The sequence below is a fragment of the Bacillus rossius genome, chromosome 8 (genome assembly GCF_032445375.1).
Source record: "Bacillus rossius redtenbacheri isolate Brsri chromosome 8, Brsri_v3, whole genome shotgun sequence".
Classification (NCBI taxonomy): domain Eukaryota; kingdom Metazoa; phylum Arthropoda; class Insecta; order Phasmatodea; family Bacillidae; genus Bacillus; species Bacillus rossius.
In genome coordinates, this window is record NC_086336.1 from 21,512,191 (window position 1) to 21,530,881 (window position 18,691).

An 18,691-nucleotide genomic window follows, 5' to 3' on the forward strand; every position below is an offset into this window, starting at 1 on the left:
ATTATATCATACATTTCTGTTTGCTATAACTTATGAAATTATTTCACCAGCAAAACAAATTATCTCATACAAATGCATCAGAGAATGCACTTCAAATGAAAGTACTTTTACATTAATTACACTTACATAATTTATAAATAAGATTGTCATAAGGAAAACATATTAGCTGAACAACGATAGGCTTTACTCAGAATATCTGAAAAGATTCATCAATGAATGAAAAAAAAAAAAGGAATATATAAAATAAATAAATAACAAAAAAAGGCATCAATTTATCAAATTATTTACAAAACCAACAGAAAGTTAAAACAGCAAACATAAAAAAAAGTGCTGAATATTGTTTTGATCAGTTTTAATTGAAAAAAAAAAAAAGATAGCTGAACAGTAGTTTTTTTGTAGGTAACTACCAAATCTATTGTGTATAGATTTTCTAATTAAATGAAAGCTATTTATATACAAAATAAATTAAAGGTATCAAAGTTATTGAAGTATTTCACACACATGCATATTTTCTCAATAATAATTTAATTTCAAAAATAATGTTTACAATTACGAGATTGTAAAAAAAAAAACAGAACAAAAAAAAATCAATACTTTTGCAACAAACTTCACTCCTTAAAATAAAACTTTATACAGACAGAAAAATTAAACTAAGCAACATAAAGTGAGACCAATTTTCACAGAAAAAGGAATGGTGTAATGTAATATTTTAAAATTATCGTGATGACAAAGTAGATTCCCTAAATGTAACATTGTGTGATCAGTTCAAGTTTAATCAGAAAAACAGCAAGCTCAGTTACCTTAAGGTATGTGTAGAATTTTAACTGAGTAAAAAAGCTTATCTTAGGAATAACACAAATTAGTACACATTAACTAATATCAATTGTTTACCTCCAAATTGTTAAATACGTTCCTACTAGCTGACTAGCTAGGGCTTATCTTGTCTACTTATTTTAAAGTGTTACAAGCAACAAATTTAGCATTACAAATGTCTTTTCTGATAAATTTGTTTGGAAACACATTTCCTGCATTACTTTTCACACTATCAGTGCACCTAACATCACTGGTACTAAACATTCTTCATGCAGAACAATTCCACACAACAAAATAAACCACTTAATGCACACTGAGATTAATAATGGTTCAAAATCATAACTGATTAATTAAAAAAAAATATATACATCAAACCATGCTATTATGTACAGAGCACTACAATCGTGGTCTCTTTGGGTTCATATTAACAATATTTGACTAACTGTAGCCACACACCCCTTTGACAACTGTAATCATTTCTCCAAATCCTGAAGTAGCTTTGTTAATGTTCCACTGTAACAATCTCAAAAAGAGAACTACTACAAAAATGAATATTTTCCCCACGGAACATACTAAGTATAAGCTTAAAAAAGATAAGTGTAATAATGAATGTACAGCTAAAGTATTTAACAGACAGCATATTTACATTTTGTAAAACACATAACTAGTTTTCTTTAGCCATAGAAACATAGATATCTTAACCACTTTAAAAACTTTTTTTTTCCTTCTCAAATTCATACCACAGTCAACAAATTCAAGCTATGTACAAAAAAAATTTGTTTTATTCTGAGCTTATTTTATAGAAGTGTACTTTTATAGTCACATCATTTTTTAAACCACAGTTCTAAAAAATAAAATACATTTATGCCCATGTAAATGTTACAGACATTAGAACTCTAAACACAGAACATGCTATTAGATGCTTATCATTCAAAGATTCAAAACATTTCATAGCTGATAGACAAATGAAATATGGAGTACTGTAATATATTTATTGTTATCAGAACACAAAAGCTATTAAAAAAGGATATTTTACTTGTAAAAAATACCTTTTTTTCCTTTCCTAAAAAAACATTTTAGCAAACCCTCCTACAGTTGTGCATGCATATGCACATAACTTCCAACAGTAGAATCACTAGAAAAAACTAAATCATTGTGTTTAAGAAAACATCAATGCTTAGGGTAATATAAAAATCCCAGTAAGAATTACATTTTAATAAGTTTTAGGCTTATATAATAAGTAGTAGCATAGTATGACACACAAAGTAATGCCAGAAAAAAGCCAAGGGGAGAGGGAAATGTCTGTCTGTCCATGATAAGCAAAAAGAAACAAATTAAAAATTATTTCGTACAATTGAGAAAATATATTCTTTCAGCAAATACTGAGGTTGATAAGAGATTTAGATTACAACAATTTTTCTGTTCACTTACCAGGATTTATTCATAAGGTTTTATTGCAATTTATTGCTGTTAATTATAAAAATTTAGGATCAGCATGATTCAACCATATTTTACTATCCATTTGCTTCTGTATCAGAGATAATTGAGGTTCTAAAGTATTTGCTCACTATGTTTAGGCTGAAGTTGTGTTTAAATTGGCACATTTTACAGACATAATGGTCACGTGACCTGATTTTTATGTACAAAATCTTTTGTAAATTTGTTTCTCGTCTTTTATATTTAACGAAACTCATAAAAATATGAATTTTTGATGTTGGTTTTAAACTTTTTTGAAGTAATACTTCTTTTGGCATGTTGAGGGTGATATTTAAGAATACAACAAAGTGTGCTTATAAATGAAACCAAAATATAAAAGGAGAAACCTATCAGAATTTTATGACAGCAAAATTAGTGAACGTTAAATGCATCCAAATTGAAACCTACCGAATCAAAAAATTATGAATTGACATTTTGAATATGGGTTGAATATTCCTAAGAAGCCACCATAAATTAATATAGTTTTCATTAAATATTTTAATTTTTTTTTATCTCAACAGCTCATTGCACCCTTCATTTAGTTTTTTTCTCTCCTTTACATTTGTGAACAGTGAAATAAATTTTTTATTCATTGTTACATTAACTCTTTACGATACTAATTTATATTCAAAAAATAATAAAATCTTGTCAAAGGTTTGCAAAACCACTATGAGAAATATGAAAAAAATTATTTCTAAACAAAGCTAAAAAAACCTATCTCATGAAAAATACAATTTACATGATTCAGAAAGTATACTAAGTACTGTTCCAAAACAAAGCAGGCTTCTTTATTATAAAAATAAAACTAGCTTTATTAACTATGAATACTGTAAAAAAAAATCCTTCAATTCAATGTCACAATCCTTCAATGACCATTAAAAATACGCAAAAAAAAATTAAAACATCTAAATCACACATATACCCTTTCATCAGGGGCGCAACAACTAAATTTCCAAAGGGGGGGCAATATACCTTATTATAAAGAATCATCAATCCCCCGTATTGAAGCGGGGGGTCCAGGGGTCCTCCCCTGGGAAAATTTGTATTTCAAGGTGGAAAATGGTGCTATTTAAGCAGTTTTATTATCTAAAAATTGATTACACAGCACTTTCTTTGCCCCCGTTTGCCCCCACTTCAAGGTTTCAGAGGGGGGGCAAAATAACCTTGCCCCCCCCCCCCCCACCCCCTTGTTGTTGCGCCCCTGCCTTTCATCCAATACTGGCTCTAACTGCCATAAGATAATCACTGTAAACCCTACTGGTATTAGTAATTCTAATGGAAAAATATATATTTCCAAGTAAGAATACTGTAATTAAGTGACTAACTTATAAGCAGGTACTAAGCTTGAAGTAAAAAAAGCTTGCCGCATTGTCAGTATACCTTCTGAAAACATTTAAGAATTGATTTTAAATCAACCAAACATGAGAACTACTACTATTTGTTACTGATACATAGTTTTAACTAAACCTATTTAAAACAAACTTTATGAAAAAATATATTGCATAAGAATACAATTTGGTAGAAGAAAACACATCATAATGCAGACTTTTGAACTCACTGAAACAGTTCTACTAGTTCACTCGCTTCCAGTTCATCTTTAACAGCACTGATACAGCTTTCAAAATCAAATTCTGAAATAGGCTGAAGGAACTCTTCCAAGCACAGAGCATTGCAATCCACCGATTGTCCGGACAATAGCGGCCCACGGCCCATAGTTACGACCGATGTTTGGAAAAAGTCATTTATTTGGTCATCCAGCACTAGTTTCTGAATGTCCAGCACCGATTTGGATGCAAATACAACTTGTGACTGAATGTCTCGCCAGCGACTGTCTATGCCAAACAAGATGCTGCGATAAATGTCGACAACGCTCCTTAGGAGCCGAATTTTATCTTCATATTCCTCAGTTCGTTTCTTCGTCAGAGCCAGCAGACGTTCCTTCTCGGTCATCATCTCAAACCATTTATCACCAAGCTCTACAAACCATGCTGTGGTTTTCAGTACAGCGTCAAAGTTCTCGTTATCAACCAAGTAGTTCAAGCCTTGGCTAATCTTACACTCTGTATCTTTCTTTCCTTCAGATGCATTAGATGAATTAAGCTTCTCCTCTATCCTCTCTATGTGTTCAGTCAGGAGTTTGATGTGGCTGGCTTTCACAGACGACGATGGTAATTTGAAAGTTTCCACTGTTTTACTTGCAAGACGAATGCTGCCCACACGCATCAGTATGTTGTTCATCCTCTGTATGACGTTCATCACGTGAGGAACAACGTACATTTTGCGGGAAGAGTCGCTCGGATTAGGAAAGTAGTTGATTACAGTTCCACTACGGCCACATGTAAGTTTGAAAGAGCTGTAAAACTTGCCCATAAGAATGTCCCCGATGTTGAGTGTAATTGCATGAACCTTAAGACCTAACTCTTCAGTTTTTTTCACAATATCAGTGATGTAGCTCTTGGGGAGCAACTTTTTATCAACTTTTATTATGTTATCACAAACAATTTGCTGCCAGCTACCTCTCAAAGATCGCAATGTCATTAGCACACGAGTTTTTGAATCAGATTCTTCATCACTCTTATACTTCAGCTCATCCAGGAGAAGTACACAGTTTTTATCTTCTTCTTTCATATGAAACACCTTTAATTTCAACAAATCAAAAATTTTACTCAATAACGGATACTTCCCTTGCAAATTTAATCTCAACGACTCCAAGCTAGGCAGAGGATAGCTTCTGTCCAAAAGACAGTCGTACCCGCTGGTACCAAGGGAAAATCTCAGTCCCAATGCCATTTGAAGTGTATCCTCTGACCAACGGTACGAGCTACCAACATCGGATTGTGCCAAAATCGCCCTGATTTGATCCTGGTGAAAAACTTGCTTCAAATTCCGTTCTAAGGTTTTGAATTGGTTCTCAAGGTGAGTGGACTGTTTCTGCAGGTCCTCAACCTCTCGCCTCAGTAAACTTACTTCATTCTCCACTTGCTCCTTCGTCTCAAGCTCTAGGCCATCAGTTTCAGGTTTTCTCTTCTTGCTTCGGAACGACTTCACACCATTCTCTGTGATTTCCAAGTGCAATAACTTACAAACTTTATCAATGTCATCATTCATTTCTTCCTCGTTTTCGATGCCAGAATCCTCAGAGTAGCCACCAAGGATAAAATGATAATCAAAACCGGTTTTAGGGATGTCTGAATCTCTGGAGTTCAAGTTTTGTTGATCAAAAGAACGTTCAACACTTATTTCTGGTTCTTCCAATGGCTCACTTTTAAAGATTGATGGGACTGAAAAAGGTTTCAAGTTCTTCACTCCTGCTTTGTTCACTGTCCACTGATTAGGTGCAAAATGTTTCTGGAAAAATAAAATCATGGAATAGAAATTTTACAAAAATAAATCATACTGTAGTACAGTAAAAAATAAGCATCATACAATACAAAACTATAAGGTACATTTCAAAACAAATTATATCAATTTAAAAAACTATTTCTCCAAAAATAATATTTTACTGATAGAATAGTGGTAACCACACCCTAACTTCACAAGAAAGACTGTAACTACGCATTTTGGAGCAAGGATATGATGTTGCTGGGGCTGATCCCGTTTGGTGTGGTGACAATTCCGGCTGCTCAGATAGGTGATACAAGGGTTTGAGCCTCGTGGCCTGAAGGATATAGCCTGGCATTCATTCCAATAAAACAATTCATTAAAGATTGCTGCGTTTAATACCACCTGTGACCGTCCAGGAATGAAGCCCGGCTCTACGCATTTCTTCCCACAGTTGTTCATTACTCTGCAATATTATAGGTGCTGGCGACGGAATCTTAATTCGTGACGTGTCTCCCAGAAATAGAGCCAGGATATGCTGCAAAGTCCTATTCCGTGCTGCTACTAACTGGTAGTTCTGACCTAATCTCGCTGTGTATGGCTCTGGTGACTAAGCACTGCATACTTGACTGAAGCTGTAGTGATTACTCACAACCCCCGTGATTAAAGATGGTAGAAACGTGATGGCCAGAACGACTCTTCGGCACTCAGCGCGACACGTCTCTCCGGCCCGGTCTCGTGTCGACCCCTCTTCGCGGCGCTATCACGACCGACTCCCCGTGCGTCATCAGCCCGTGTCCCTGCGCCCCCTCCCCGCGAGAATCGCGACATCATTGCCTGGTGAACAATATCTGAATAACACAACCCTTCAAAGTATGTTAGTAAAATATATTACACAGTTATTTTAATTAAACACCAGTCTTGCTGAAAAGAAGATTATATAACACTTAAAAGAAAACACACGGTGCGTTGGCACCCCTGGTCCTACCGTTTATTCCTCCCATTACTATCTACACTTTCCCGCACACGCGCACTGGAGGTGCACACAGGGCAAAGAGGTGGCAATGTGCAACAATGGTCTAGGTGACTGGAAGGAGCATTTGAAGTGACGTCAGATAAAATGCTAGTATCTATTCAATAAGAAATTTTTGGAAAAATTATAAAAAGTTCATTTCCTTATTTTAAAACAATATGTTAAATTAAATAGGAACTTCAAAATAATGTTCTAATAGGTTAGTAATAAAAAAATTAAGCTAACAATAAATACATAATGAGTAGAAATAAGGCATTGTTGATGCTAGTTGATACATACTATAAGTACACCATTATTCAAGATGTAGGTAGTTTTGGACATATGCCATTGCTGAGTAAATTGTATGTCATAAGACAACTCAATAACAGACAAGAAAAATAAAGATGCAAACACACACCAAACAAACCAAAATCAGGTGATGTAAAAAAAACAACATAAACAGCACAGAAAATTGTGAAAATAAATTAGTCAAAAATATTATCACATAACAGATAGAGACAGTGGGCTAACAATGACGAGACAGTAGCAACAAGAACCAAAAATTAAAACAAAGACAATACCTTGAAACATTTCAGGAACTGGAACTGTTTCCTGAACATTTCAGGAACTGTTCTCATCCTCAGTCACAAATGATTTTGGCTTGTTTTCTGTCACATTCTTGTTTGTCTGTTATTAAGATTTCTTATGTATTCAGCGTAATCATCAATTAGTGTATTTACAAATCTACATTTTAAATCAGTCTTCCACATTGCAAGAAACATTTAAGGGTGCATGTCTGTTCCAGGTCATTATTTTAATTTTACGTTTAACTCTCTATACTTCTTGCATAATTAGCTGACAGTTGAATTTTTAACATTTTTGTGCAGTATGGATAGAAGAACCTAATAGAATAAATAACTAGAAAATTTTTGAGTTTAGAGGTAATGCTGGTGACTACTGCGTGGTATTGCTTAAAATTATTTAAGAAAAATTAAAATAATTTTATTGAGACCTTTAAAATCATAATAATTCTGAAATATATTAAACCATATCTAATTTTGTTACTTATTATTTTTACCTAGTTTATAATTTGTATTTATTATTATTCATTAAATTGATTATTCCTTATTTCTCTAGTTTGTGAGTGTGTGTCTACACACACACACACATATAAATAAAGGAACGAATCCTTCATAGCGGAGAGGATGTATATTTGTCTAATGGCAATATTTTATTCAAGTTTGAATAGTTTTGTCCGGTATGTATTTTTTTATGTTTTGCATAATTATTTTATATGTTTTAGTGTTTTTATCACTGGGTATTGATTTTGTGGAAAACAGTTTCAATCACCAAATAAAAAATTTGTACCAAATTTCATTTTGTTAATGATATAAATTTATGCGGGTACACCGATCACGACTGTTTCTTTGGTTTCAATTAAAGGCACATTCACTTATGTTTTATTTAGGACGAAAGCACTGTCATTAGTAATGTCAGCAGCAAAACATTCTAATTAGAATGTTAGTTATAAATTATTCACGCTGGTGAACAGAAGTATTTAATTAAGACTGTATTTGTGCATTAAACACGACGTTGAAAGATATAATATTTTAGATAATAGGAGATTCATTTAACTATAAGAGTTTGAATTTATTTAAATAGATTGTCATAATTTAAATAAATACTGAATGATTGGAAATTCATACCACAGTTATATCGCATACTAAGAATATGCGATAGTATGCAACTTCGTTTAGAGAAGACTGACTTTCGATATAAAAATGACAACAGAAACTGGAATGATAATTATAGAATCGTGAAGCGCTGAACGACACCAAATTAAAAAAGACCTACAACTTCAGAGTACATATATTATACCTAAACCCTTAGATGAGTACGAAAGAAGTTCCTGATCTACTCAGAAGGAAGGACATCCCTGTTCGAGCCTTCATCAAAGTCCAGCCCGAAGCATATCCTGAACGAGTCCTGGAACAGACGCAGAAGGAAGGACTTTCGGTATTGCATATATGTACTTACTTCACAAAAATACAAGTAGGTTGAGTGCTTGCTTTTTTGATCTGCACAACCAATCAGATACTTCCAGCTATCAGGCCTTGTCTTGCTGCGACAAAATGATATCAATAAATTTCCTTCATCGGCATCAGAACTGCAGTTTTGAGCAGAACAAAGAGGCATTTCCTGAAACAAGAAGTGTGACAATTTTACACTTGCTGCAATAAAATATTAGCTAAAACATTTCTTTAAGGATGTATGCGTGTCTATATATATATAGAAACGCAGAGGCGCACACCACTTATTGCATAAATAGCTGGCAAAATGCATTTTTAACGTTTTTGTACAGTATGAACAGGGAAAATGAAAAGGAATATAAAACTGGAACTTTTTAGGTCTAAAGCCAAATTTACTATCAACTATGTGATATGGTTTAGTTTCGTTCATAAAAAAAAATTTAATTTTACCTAGCCTTTCAAAATACTCAAAATTATTATAATTTTAATATGCTAAGTAAAATACATTTTTCTAAAATAAATTTAAACCATGCAACACAATAGCGACCAACATTGCTATTAAATAAACAAATTTTCAATTATTTATTACATTTGGTTCTCATTCACATTGCACAAAAATGATAAAAATTCAAAGTTGCAACTTAATTATGCAAAAAGTATGCACCACATACATAATTTTTATTTTGATGAATTTTGGGCACTCAAAAATTCTAAAAGTTTAACCATGTTAAACTTAGTTTCAAACATTGACCTGTTTCCCATCACTACAAGAAGAAAAACACATTCTAAAGGCCTAGGTATTTCCACAAAACCCTTGTGATTCTGCTTTGTAGTGTCAGGAATGTTCAATTAAATAATAAATTGTTTACTGAAGGGCCCCACTCTACCAAAAAAAGTAAGTAAACACATGACAATTTAATTATTGATTTCCTGAATTTTTTTTTCTGGAACAGAAATATTTTTTAAATTACTACCTTGGGCAGGTTTAGTCTGTAGAAGCATCTTTTTGGAAGAGTATGATACAAGCCATGCTGTATACGGTGTTTCATGCGTTCTAAGTAATTGTTGCCTGATGTAAAAGAGCGACTTCATAATTTGCTGCTGGTAGCAAAGAAATTATACACACCTAGGTGTGTAATTGAATTATAGCATATATTGTAATAGGGACAATATAGGAAATACGTGAGACAAGTGATGTCAGCGAACCTGGTGGCGTGGAGTGTAACTACAGTTTTTTTAAAATGTGTTTTAAGTGTGTTTGAGTAATGGCATCTAGTGGCATGGAGTGAAAATAGCTTGAAAGCAATGCATTAAATTGTCTCGTGCTTCGTCAATGATAAATTGGCCAGGAGTTTCCCATATTGTTGTATTACAATATTTTATTACAGCATAGGAAGTATGTGATACTATTTGTAATTGTGTCATCTTTTGCTAGGTTAGGTTTAACGCACATGTAAGTGATTGTTGGAAAGTGAAATGTTGGTTAGGTTAGCAACATTAAAAAACTGTATCAAATTATTTTTATGTAGCTAACTAACCTAACAAACCCTTTACCGCTTATTAAAATTTTATTTTGTGTTGCTGACCCAACCTCCTGAACCTTAAAAAGGTTTATTACATGTGAACAACTTGAAATATCAGAATGCAACTCACAGAACGATTAAAAGTAAAACAAGTAACTTGATAACTTGATAACCATTTTCCGGTGTTTACAATTTTTTTAGAGTGCCATTTACCCCACAGTAAATTAATAAATAAAAAAAAATTAACTTAAACTATGATTTTGGTTTCTTACACGTCCATTTATTTTTATTCAATATTTATCTGAATATTTAGGTACAGCTCTTACCGCTGGAAATTTTATTAAAATATATACTAATAACAAAGTCCTCCTTCTTTACTTCTCAGGTTGTGTGTTTTATTTTAATGCAGAAGCTGTACTTATATCTAAATAGTTAATAATGATTTAAAATCCATTAGAAATTTTTAATATTTTATATTTTTTAGTTATTCAACAACTTGACATTCCAAATAGTTATCAGAAATGTATATGAAGTTGGTTATAAACAAATAAGATATTTTATTATTATAAAATATTTGAAATAGTTATTGATATTAACATTTTTATTTCATATAATTTGTTGTCTGGTTGTTTTAAAATAATTCATCTTCTACTTAGTAGTAAATATTCTGGACTGCGAAAGGAGCAAGCAAGCACGACACACCTGCGTACTTGCTTTGTTTTCTAACTGTAAGCAACTTAACCTTGGATTATACAGGACTACAATGGCTAACCTAACCTTGTAGCATCACACGCCCTTACCCTCGCGACTTATAAGTCATTTAGGTAAAACTTTATTATATTTTTTGTTGCAATAGGTGGTCAGGTTTCTTGGTATGTATAATGTAAATAACAGCTGTTCGTAAATTTTGGAGGTACGGTAGTCGTGTTTTAGCAATGTGTTTTCATGATCATACTTTATATTAGTTCATGTTTTTAAGTATTTCTGGTAATTTATTTTAATTTGGTAAAGTTGCTAAAGATTAATTATACCTATTTTTTGCTTGTTGGTTAAGTTTTCAAGTGTATTCACAAATTTTTAAAGGTATACTATTAATTTTGCCATTAGGTAAGGATTTTTTGTCTGAAAGCAGGGTGAAGCAATATGTATGTCTGTAAGTTACAGCATGATGATGATAATGATGGTGATAATGAATTTATTTATTTTAAAGATGAATGCCTGCCAACAGTCAAACCTTTAAGAGCAAGGCACTTAAAATTAATACAGTTAATATATATACAGGTAAAAAAACATACAAACAAAATGCAGGATATAACAAACACATTACACAGAATAAAATTAACATAAAGGTCATGGCAAACGCCAGAAAATGATAATAAAAAAGAATAAACAATTTTTCTAATTAGTTAAGTGAGTATATATTACAGATAAAAAGGTGGTAATTATATGATATATCAAGAGAATTTGTTATGTCTTTCATTGAAAATTTTTGTTTTATAAATGGGCCCATATATTTTAGGCAGTGTTAGAATTATTTGTGCAGCATTTTGACAGTTCATGTTTTCTGTAGTGTCCTGTGTTGAACTATAAGTCAAATTTTTTTCAAAAATTTCAGAGCCATGGTAAACAGGAAAAAACAATTTTATCACAAAAACAGCATCAACCACTTTTCTTCTGAACTGCAGCATTATTAGCATGTTCAAGGCATCGAGGGTTTTGTTATAGTCAAATTTCTCAGAAAGGTTATTAAATAGGTGTTTATTAAAAATATATCTAAATGGCTTTTTTGTTCATAGTTTCATATCTGAACAGCTTTTTTTTTGTTGATAGTTTCAAGTCTATTGGAGTCAGTAGCAGTTAATGAGTTCCAGATGACTGAGCCATATTCTAATTTGGAAATTACTAAAGTGAAACAAAGACTTTGTAATCAGTCAGGAGAGTTGGCCAAATAAGTTAAACATTTTATTAGCCATATCATTTTGTTTACACTAGCAATTATGCTCATCAACATCATGATGAAAGTGAAGTTTAGAACCTAAATGAACACTCAAATCACGAATACATTGAGTTCACTGTAGCACATTGTTTTTATTGGATGGATAAATTTTATAGTATGTGTCATCCAGGAATTTTTTTTTATTTTAATCATGCCTTAATCTTATTTCATTTGATTTAGATTGGCATAATTTTGTTACATTATTTATATCTGCTTGCATCAACATACATTTACTTGTTCTTACAGCTGAGTAGATTTTAGAGTCAACAGCATAAAGCAAAGCCTTGGAGTGTTATAGTACATTGACTATGTCGTTAATGAGTATATCAAACAAAAGAGGTGATAAGGATCCATCTTGAGGTACATCTGATGGTGCACTAAAAGAAGGTGAAGTAGTGTTCCCAATTGTTACAGAAAAATATTTTTCATTAAGAAAACTATAATTCCAATTAGTATAACACAGGGTGGCCACTATATTCGAGATACAAAATTCCAGGTTTTTTCAAGATTTTCCAGGTTTTGCAATATATATACAAAATTACATGTTTTTATTTATGTAATACATGATAAAAGCACAAATTTTAAAACACGGGAACTTTATAGTAACTAAATATAAAACAAAAATGCACAAAATGTGATACATACCTAACTAAAAAAACGGGTGACAGTTTACTAAATATATATTTGACACATAACTTTAACCTTATTTTGTGTTTAGAATTTCTTCGTCTATGAGAGCTGTCTGTTTTAAGGCATCACTCATTATTTTGACTTTTTTTGCCTCAAGTTCCCTGAGGTTCTTTTCAGCTTGTCTTTTTCTGACTCTCTGAGTTTCTTCAGTCTCTTCCTGTTTCTTTCTTCGTTCCAGATGTTCTTTGTACCGTGAAGACGAATTCCTGGCATAGTGGATGAGAGATTTAGTTACTTCAACATTCTGCACCCCCTTAACATGTGATACAGCATCATATACTATTCTCTGGGCTACAAGACTTTCCTCAGCCTGATTTTCGACCAAGCAATCAGAATTGATGGAAAAACCACGCTCTAAGGCAGCATTTCCATGGGATAGAATAAGCAAACGCTTGATAAAGTGTAATTTGGGAATGTTTTGCCACATTCCTCCATAATCTGCACATAAAACAAATCTAGACGCTGACTATAGCGACGGAACGACTTCATGGCTTCTCTCACTGAACACATTTGGCTAAATGCTCTGAACTCCTGTTTAATTTTATCAGCAACGGATCCTAGAATATGTTGCTTTTCAACAAGAAGTTCCAGGCATGATTGTAACCTCTTTTCAGCTAGGTTTGGGTTACTTGAAATTAACTCTGGGTTGACACAGGAGACATATCTGGTAAAACAGTATGCAAGAGGTGAGCGCTCTGAAACTTTCTGAAGGAAGCCTATATAAAATGTTCTACAATCATTTCTAAACTGTAACACTTCCTTCTCAGCAGTCTGGCCTCGAACTTTCTTCAAAGCATCTGTTGTGACAAAACCAATGTCTACCTGATTTGCTACAAGAAGATTTTCACTTTTCGTAAAGTCTATGCTTGAAATTGATTGAGTTTTTTCAAGAACTTCTTTTCTAACTACTCTTTGAAGCACTGTAGTTGTGAGTGCTTGAAGTTCTTGGTGAAGGAATGGCACCATTGGATTATCAGTCTGAAACTCTTTCAGAAAAGGTTCTACAAGCACTGATGATGCAATAAAGAATGCAAGCTTGGGACCCATAAAATCATCCTTTACAGCATTACAAATAGTCTTGAAATTTTTAGATTCCTTCAGAGCAGCAAAACTTCTTTTAAATCCAGGATCCTTCCGCTTGACTTTGCCTTTGTTCTGGTTCTCGACAGCTTCCACATATGTCTTCATATGTGGCAAAATTTCAAGAGCTCTTGCAGCCACTTTCTTATTTCCAACCCACCTAATGCAGCAGAATTTAAGGGGGAATACATTGCAGCCTGTGCATGACATGAAATCTGCTCTGCGTAGAGGAACATCCTTGAAATGATAATACAAAGCTCTCAAAAAATTTGTCAAAGACCATGCTGTCTTCTTCATTCCATCCTTAAAAGCACCATGTATAACATGAAGACCACAGCTGCCAATATTGATTAGGTCAAAACCTTCACGACCTATTTCCTCCCGCAGTTCAGCAACCAGTTCTTTGACCAGTTTCCAATTTACAGAGGGGCCATCCATTGATACCTGAATGATTTTCCTTAAAATGCCATGCTCTAAGGCACCCTTCAATGCCTGCAAGATATCCTGAGCCCGAGTAGAGGTCAAGAAAACTGATGTTAAATATCTAGACACAACCTTGTTGAGTTTATCATCCCAAAATCTGACATGCACATCCAACTGTTCACGCTGAGCCACCTTGTTTAAACTTTCATCAAACCCTATAACAATTTCTGATGACTTATTAACACATTCTCGAAGCTCTTTTTCGAAAAATGGAGCTAAACCATGGTTGATTAGATACCCAATTTTAGTCCGTTGCAACTCCATTTTCTGAGAAATCTCAATATCAGGAAACATAAGTTTCATGACCGCTACACCTTCCGCTGCTTTTCGGAGCGATGAGTGACTAACAACTGTGTGAAGAACCCACAAAATTTCTGCTTTCGTAACCTGTTCTCCCACTAAATATTTCTGAAGAACATTACCAGTTGGTATTTGGCTGGCTGAAGTTGAACTACAGGTACTGACTTTACTTGAAGTAGATGCTGAGGTGCAAACAGAAGACACCTTAAAAACATGGTCATCTTGCATAACTTGTGCTGCAAGTCCTGAAACATAGAACATTACATCATTCACAAAGCATGTAAGCAATGCTTTTAGGACAGTTTACAGTAGAATCCCGCTGATGCGACCCCTCACGGTTTCCGGAAAAACGGACTTATAAACGGAATGGTCGCAATAGAGAATTCGGGCCAATTTATACCCCCACCACCACAATAAATCCAAATACATAAAAAATAGCCTTTGTTCTCATAGATTTCATATTCAAATAGTCTATGGTGTAAAAAAGACAACTTTTTAAATTCATATAACACCTAGGACTCGCATACCCCGAACAATATGGGTTCCGATAAATACTTGCGCTAAGTGAATTCGCGTCACGCGAATTCAGCTATGCTAGCCTGCTGGTGGTTATTTTCGTTCAAAACGTGGCGAAGGAACTTGTGTGGATCAGGTAGAAAACATTCGGTTATAAACGAAAGATATAAGAACAATGCTATCCTGAAATGCTGTGACATGTTTTTGGAGTAGATAATCACAGCGACAGACCGACAGGATGCGCTCCCGCCCTTGCAGTCAGCGATGTTTATTTTGACAGCTCAAGCAATTATCTTTTCCACGTCCCTTCACAGCGTAAAAAAAAAAAAAAGAAAAAACACGTTCGAATGCAGATGGAAAAGTAACTATGCAGTAAAATAAATATATTTAGGGCCCTGCTAAATTTTTCTATTCAATAAAATTCGAGGCATTAATGATTTTTCAACAGAAACTGCTGTGTGACTAATAAACAAATTGTATCATAATAACTTATAAAGTATTTATTAACTGCGAAGGACAGTTGTATAAGCCCATAAAAATATTTATTTTACCGAGAATGGACTATACAACCTGGCTTTTGTCGCACGCGTTGTGGAAGGGGAGGAGGATGCTACCGCCAGCCTGGCCGGAAGAGTTTCTTACGCTCTCGCAGAAGCTACCACAGCGGCTTTTCGTGCGGGCGGGTAAGATAACATGACGGCTGAGACGGCTTTTCGTGCGATAATGGATGCGCCGAGCTCGGCTAGACACTGCCCGAGCGGCATTCACACGATGTATCCGACGATGCGGCGACACCCCGCGGCAGCAGTTTTATACCAAAATTTTTTTTCTGATTTTCACATTTTGGTCAAAATTTAAAATTTTTTGACGGTTCCCGAGAATGTATTCGTAAAATCACTGCTTCGTTAAATCCGGTGTTCGTGAAATCGGGGTTCTTGTGTACATAATTATTATACATTTAGTATTATTATTTTACAAATTTTAAGTGAACATAGCATTACCGACGTTAAAGGTACGTTAATGCGGAAGGTTTATCGGCCGGCCTCAACACACAGCTGCAATATTCATAAAAAAAACGCGCAGTGTCGTTAGTTACTTGACATATTTGACAGTTTATTGATAAGCGATGGATTACAAGACGTCGTAGTTAATAACACCGCTAAACCGTTGGAAGCTACTAAGATAAATTAAAGTAATAAAAGTGCAAACGTAGGACTTACCTTTGTTACAGGAAGCGTTGGCTTCATCCTGAGCAGGTTGAGTGGAAAAAAATTCTGTAACTTGCAGGTTTCTTGATTGGTTATTTATAACTCTATTGTGATTCTTAGATTTGGCATGGCTTGTAAATGCTCCCCTACCCATCGTATCGATCTAACTTTTATTGCATATCTTGCATCTCGCACAAGTTCTGTCTTTCGCATCCTCAGTAGCCCATGGAAACTCAGACTCATAACGACAGGAATACCTAGTAGACATTGCCTCAATGGCTTCCTAACAAACTGCACAGCGCAAGACTAACATTTCTCGAAGACTTGTACTGAACAGAACAAATTAGAACAACACCCCGCGTTGCACGCCGTAGTGCGGTTCATATTCCCCCTCCCCCTCTTAGTGACGTATTGCGTCTATGAGGAACGAAGAAACATGACACGCCTGGGAACACTACAGTCGCTGCCAACATGACACTCTATAGATTTACCGCGTGATTATCAGACGTCACGATGTACGTCTTAACATAATAAGTTGTGCGAATTTACACAGCAGCATTTTCCCAGGAAATAAGTAAAATTCCAGACAGTTTCCCGGTTTTACCAGGGCCCTTTCAAATTCCCGACATTTTCCCGTTTTCCCGGTTTGGTGGCCACCCTGATAACAGGCACTGAAGCCAAATTTAGTTCACTTATTCACTAATAAGGAATGCCTACATGTATAAAAAGCTTTATTTAAGTCAAAATATACTGAATCAACCTGCCCACCTGATTTCATCTTACAGTAGATGAAAATCAACAAATGTGAATAAATTTGTCATCACTGTTTTACGTGGTGAAAAGCCATGTCTGCATTATAAATTTAGATGGGAATTATAAAAGGATATGTTTATGAATGATTTTTTCAAACACTTAAGAAAAACCAAACAAAAATGAAATAGGTCTATAGTTTGTAACTACGTATTTTGTATACTTTTTTTTTAAATATTGGCACTACAATATTTTGTTTCCATAATAATCGATAAATTCCAGTAGTCAGAAATACTATAAATAAGAGTTTAATTTGGCGCAATAAAGTCCTTACAACCATCAATAATTAAGTTAGGAATACCATCAACTCCAGCTGATTTAGTTGGTTTTAGAGATTTTATTGCCAAAATAACAAGGCAATAGTTGGCGGTACTAAGGGATTTTCATATTTATGTATTTTGTGATTGCAGCTGTATATCAATTTGCTGACAGACTTTAGCAAATTTTTTACCAATAGAATTTGCTATAGATTCAGGGTCACTTATTACAGAATCATTTTCAATGATTACAGGAGACTATTTGTAACATACCTTCCTAATTGATTTGTAACATCATAGCTTTTTGGTATACAGCACTTGATAGGAGTGATTTCACGAATCGACGGAAATGAACAGAACTGGGCAACCACCACGGTTTTGTCATCTGCAGCAGAAGGCGCAAACCAAAGCTCACAAATACTAAGGGAAACTTTATAGTGTATTAACATTTTAATGAATTTTAACAAGATGGGCAGTATTTTAATAAAATTTCTTGTTGAAAATCAGGTCCAAAGTCAGGGATTAGTATTTTCATCTAGTCTTTTTCACTTTTATTGGAGCCATTTCACTTTGCAAATCAAATGATTTGATAGTTAATATAGCTGCTCCGGCAGCGAATTATAGTGGTGGGTACGGAAACTACGTGCGATTCGTATCCAGAAATTTTGTTAAAAACTAAATCTACATATTTGATCATGCTCTGCATTATTTTAAAGGATTCTATGATAAAATTTCAAATACCAGTTTTGTATTATAAGTGTATTTGCAACATAAGAACACATGAATTTGCTTGTTACTGAGATTAGATGTTACACATCACTGGCGAGTACTGAAAGGCACCTAAACTTTTTTTTTTAATAAAGTACAAAAATTTTGATGGGGTGAAAATTATTTTGTCATTTACATTTGCTATCCATTTATTTCTATCTGTTTTGATCTTAAATTTTACTATTTTCCTAAATGTTGAAAACTTATCATAGTTAAGTATCTGTAGTTTAATTGTTTTGTATTGTCTAAAATGTTGAATAAGATGCTTTGTAAACAGAAGTGATTATCTCGAGTCAACTCTTGTTGAGAAAGGAAAGAACTCATCCATAACATTTTTTTAATGTTATTAGTTAGAGATTTAACCATTTCATTAACACTGTCCATTTGGAGAATAGCTTCCTAATTTGA

At 33.9% G+C, this 18,691-nt stretch overlaps 1 protein-coding gene across 2 annotated transcripts in view; it reads right to left on the reverse strand.

Moving 5' to 3' along the window:
• Positions 1-506: 506 nt before the first annotated feature.
• LOC134535578 (uncharacterized) overlaps positions 507-18,691 on the reverse strand; it is a 52,383-nt gene continuing 34,198 nt past the window's right edge. For both annotated transcript variants that reach the window (XM_063374778.1, XM_063374777.1), the window contains 2 exons: positions 8,660-8,821; positions 507-5,637 (listed from right to left, as the gene is read on the reverse strand). In XM_063374778.1, coding sequence (XP_063230848.1) covers positions 3,844-5,637; positions 8,660-8,818 — 1,953 coding nt within the window. In that variant the 5' untranslated portion in view covers positions 8,819-8,821 and the 3' untranslated portion in view covers positions 507-3,843. The remainder of the gene's footprint in view (positions 5,638-8,659; positions 8,822-18,691) is intronic.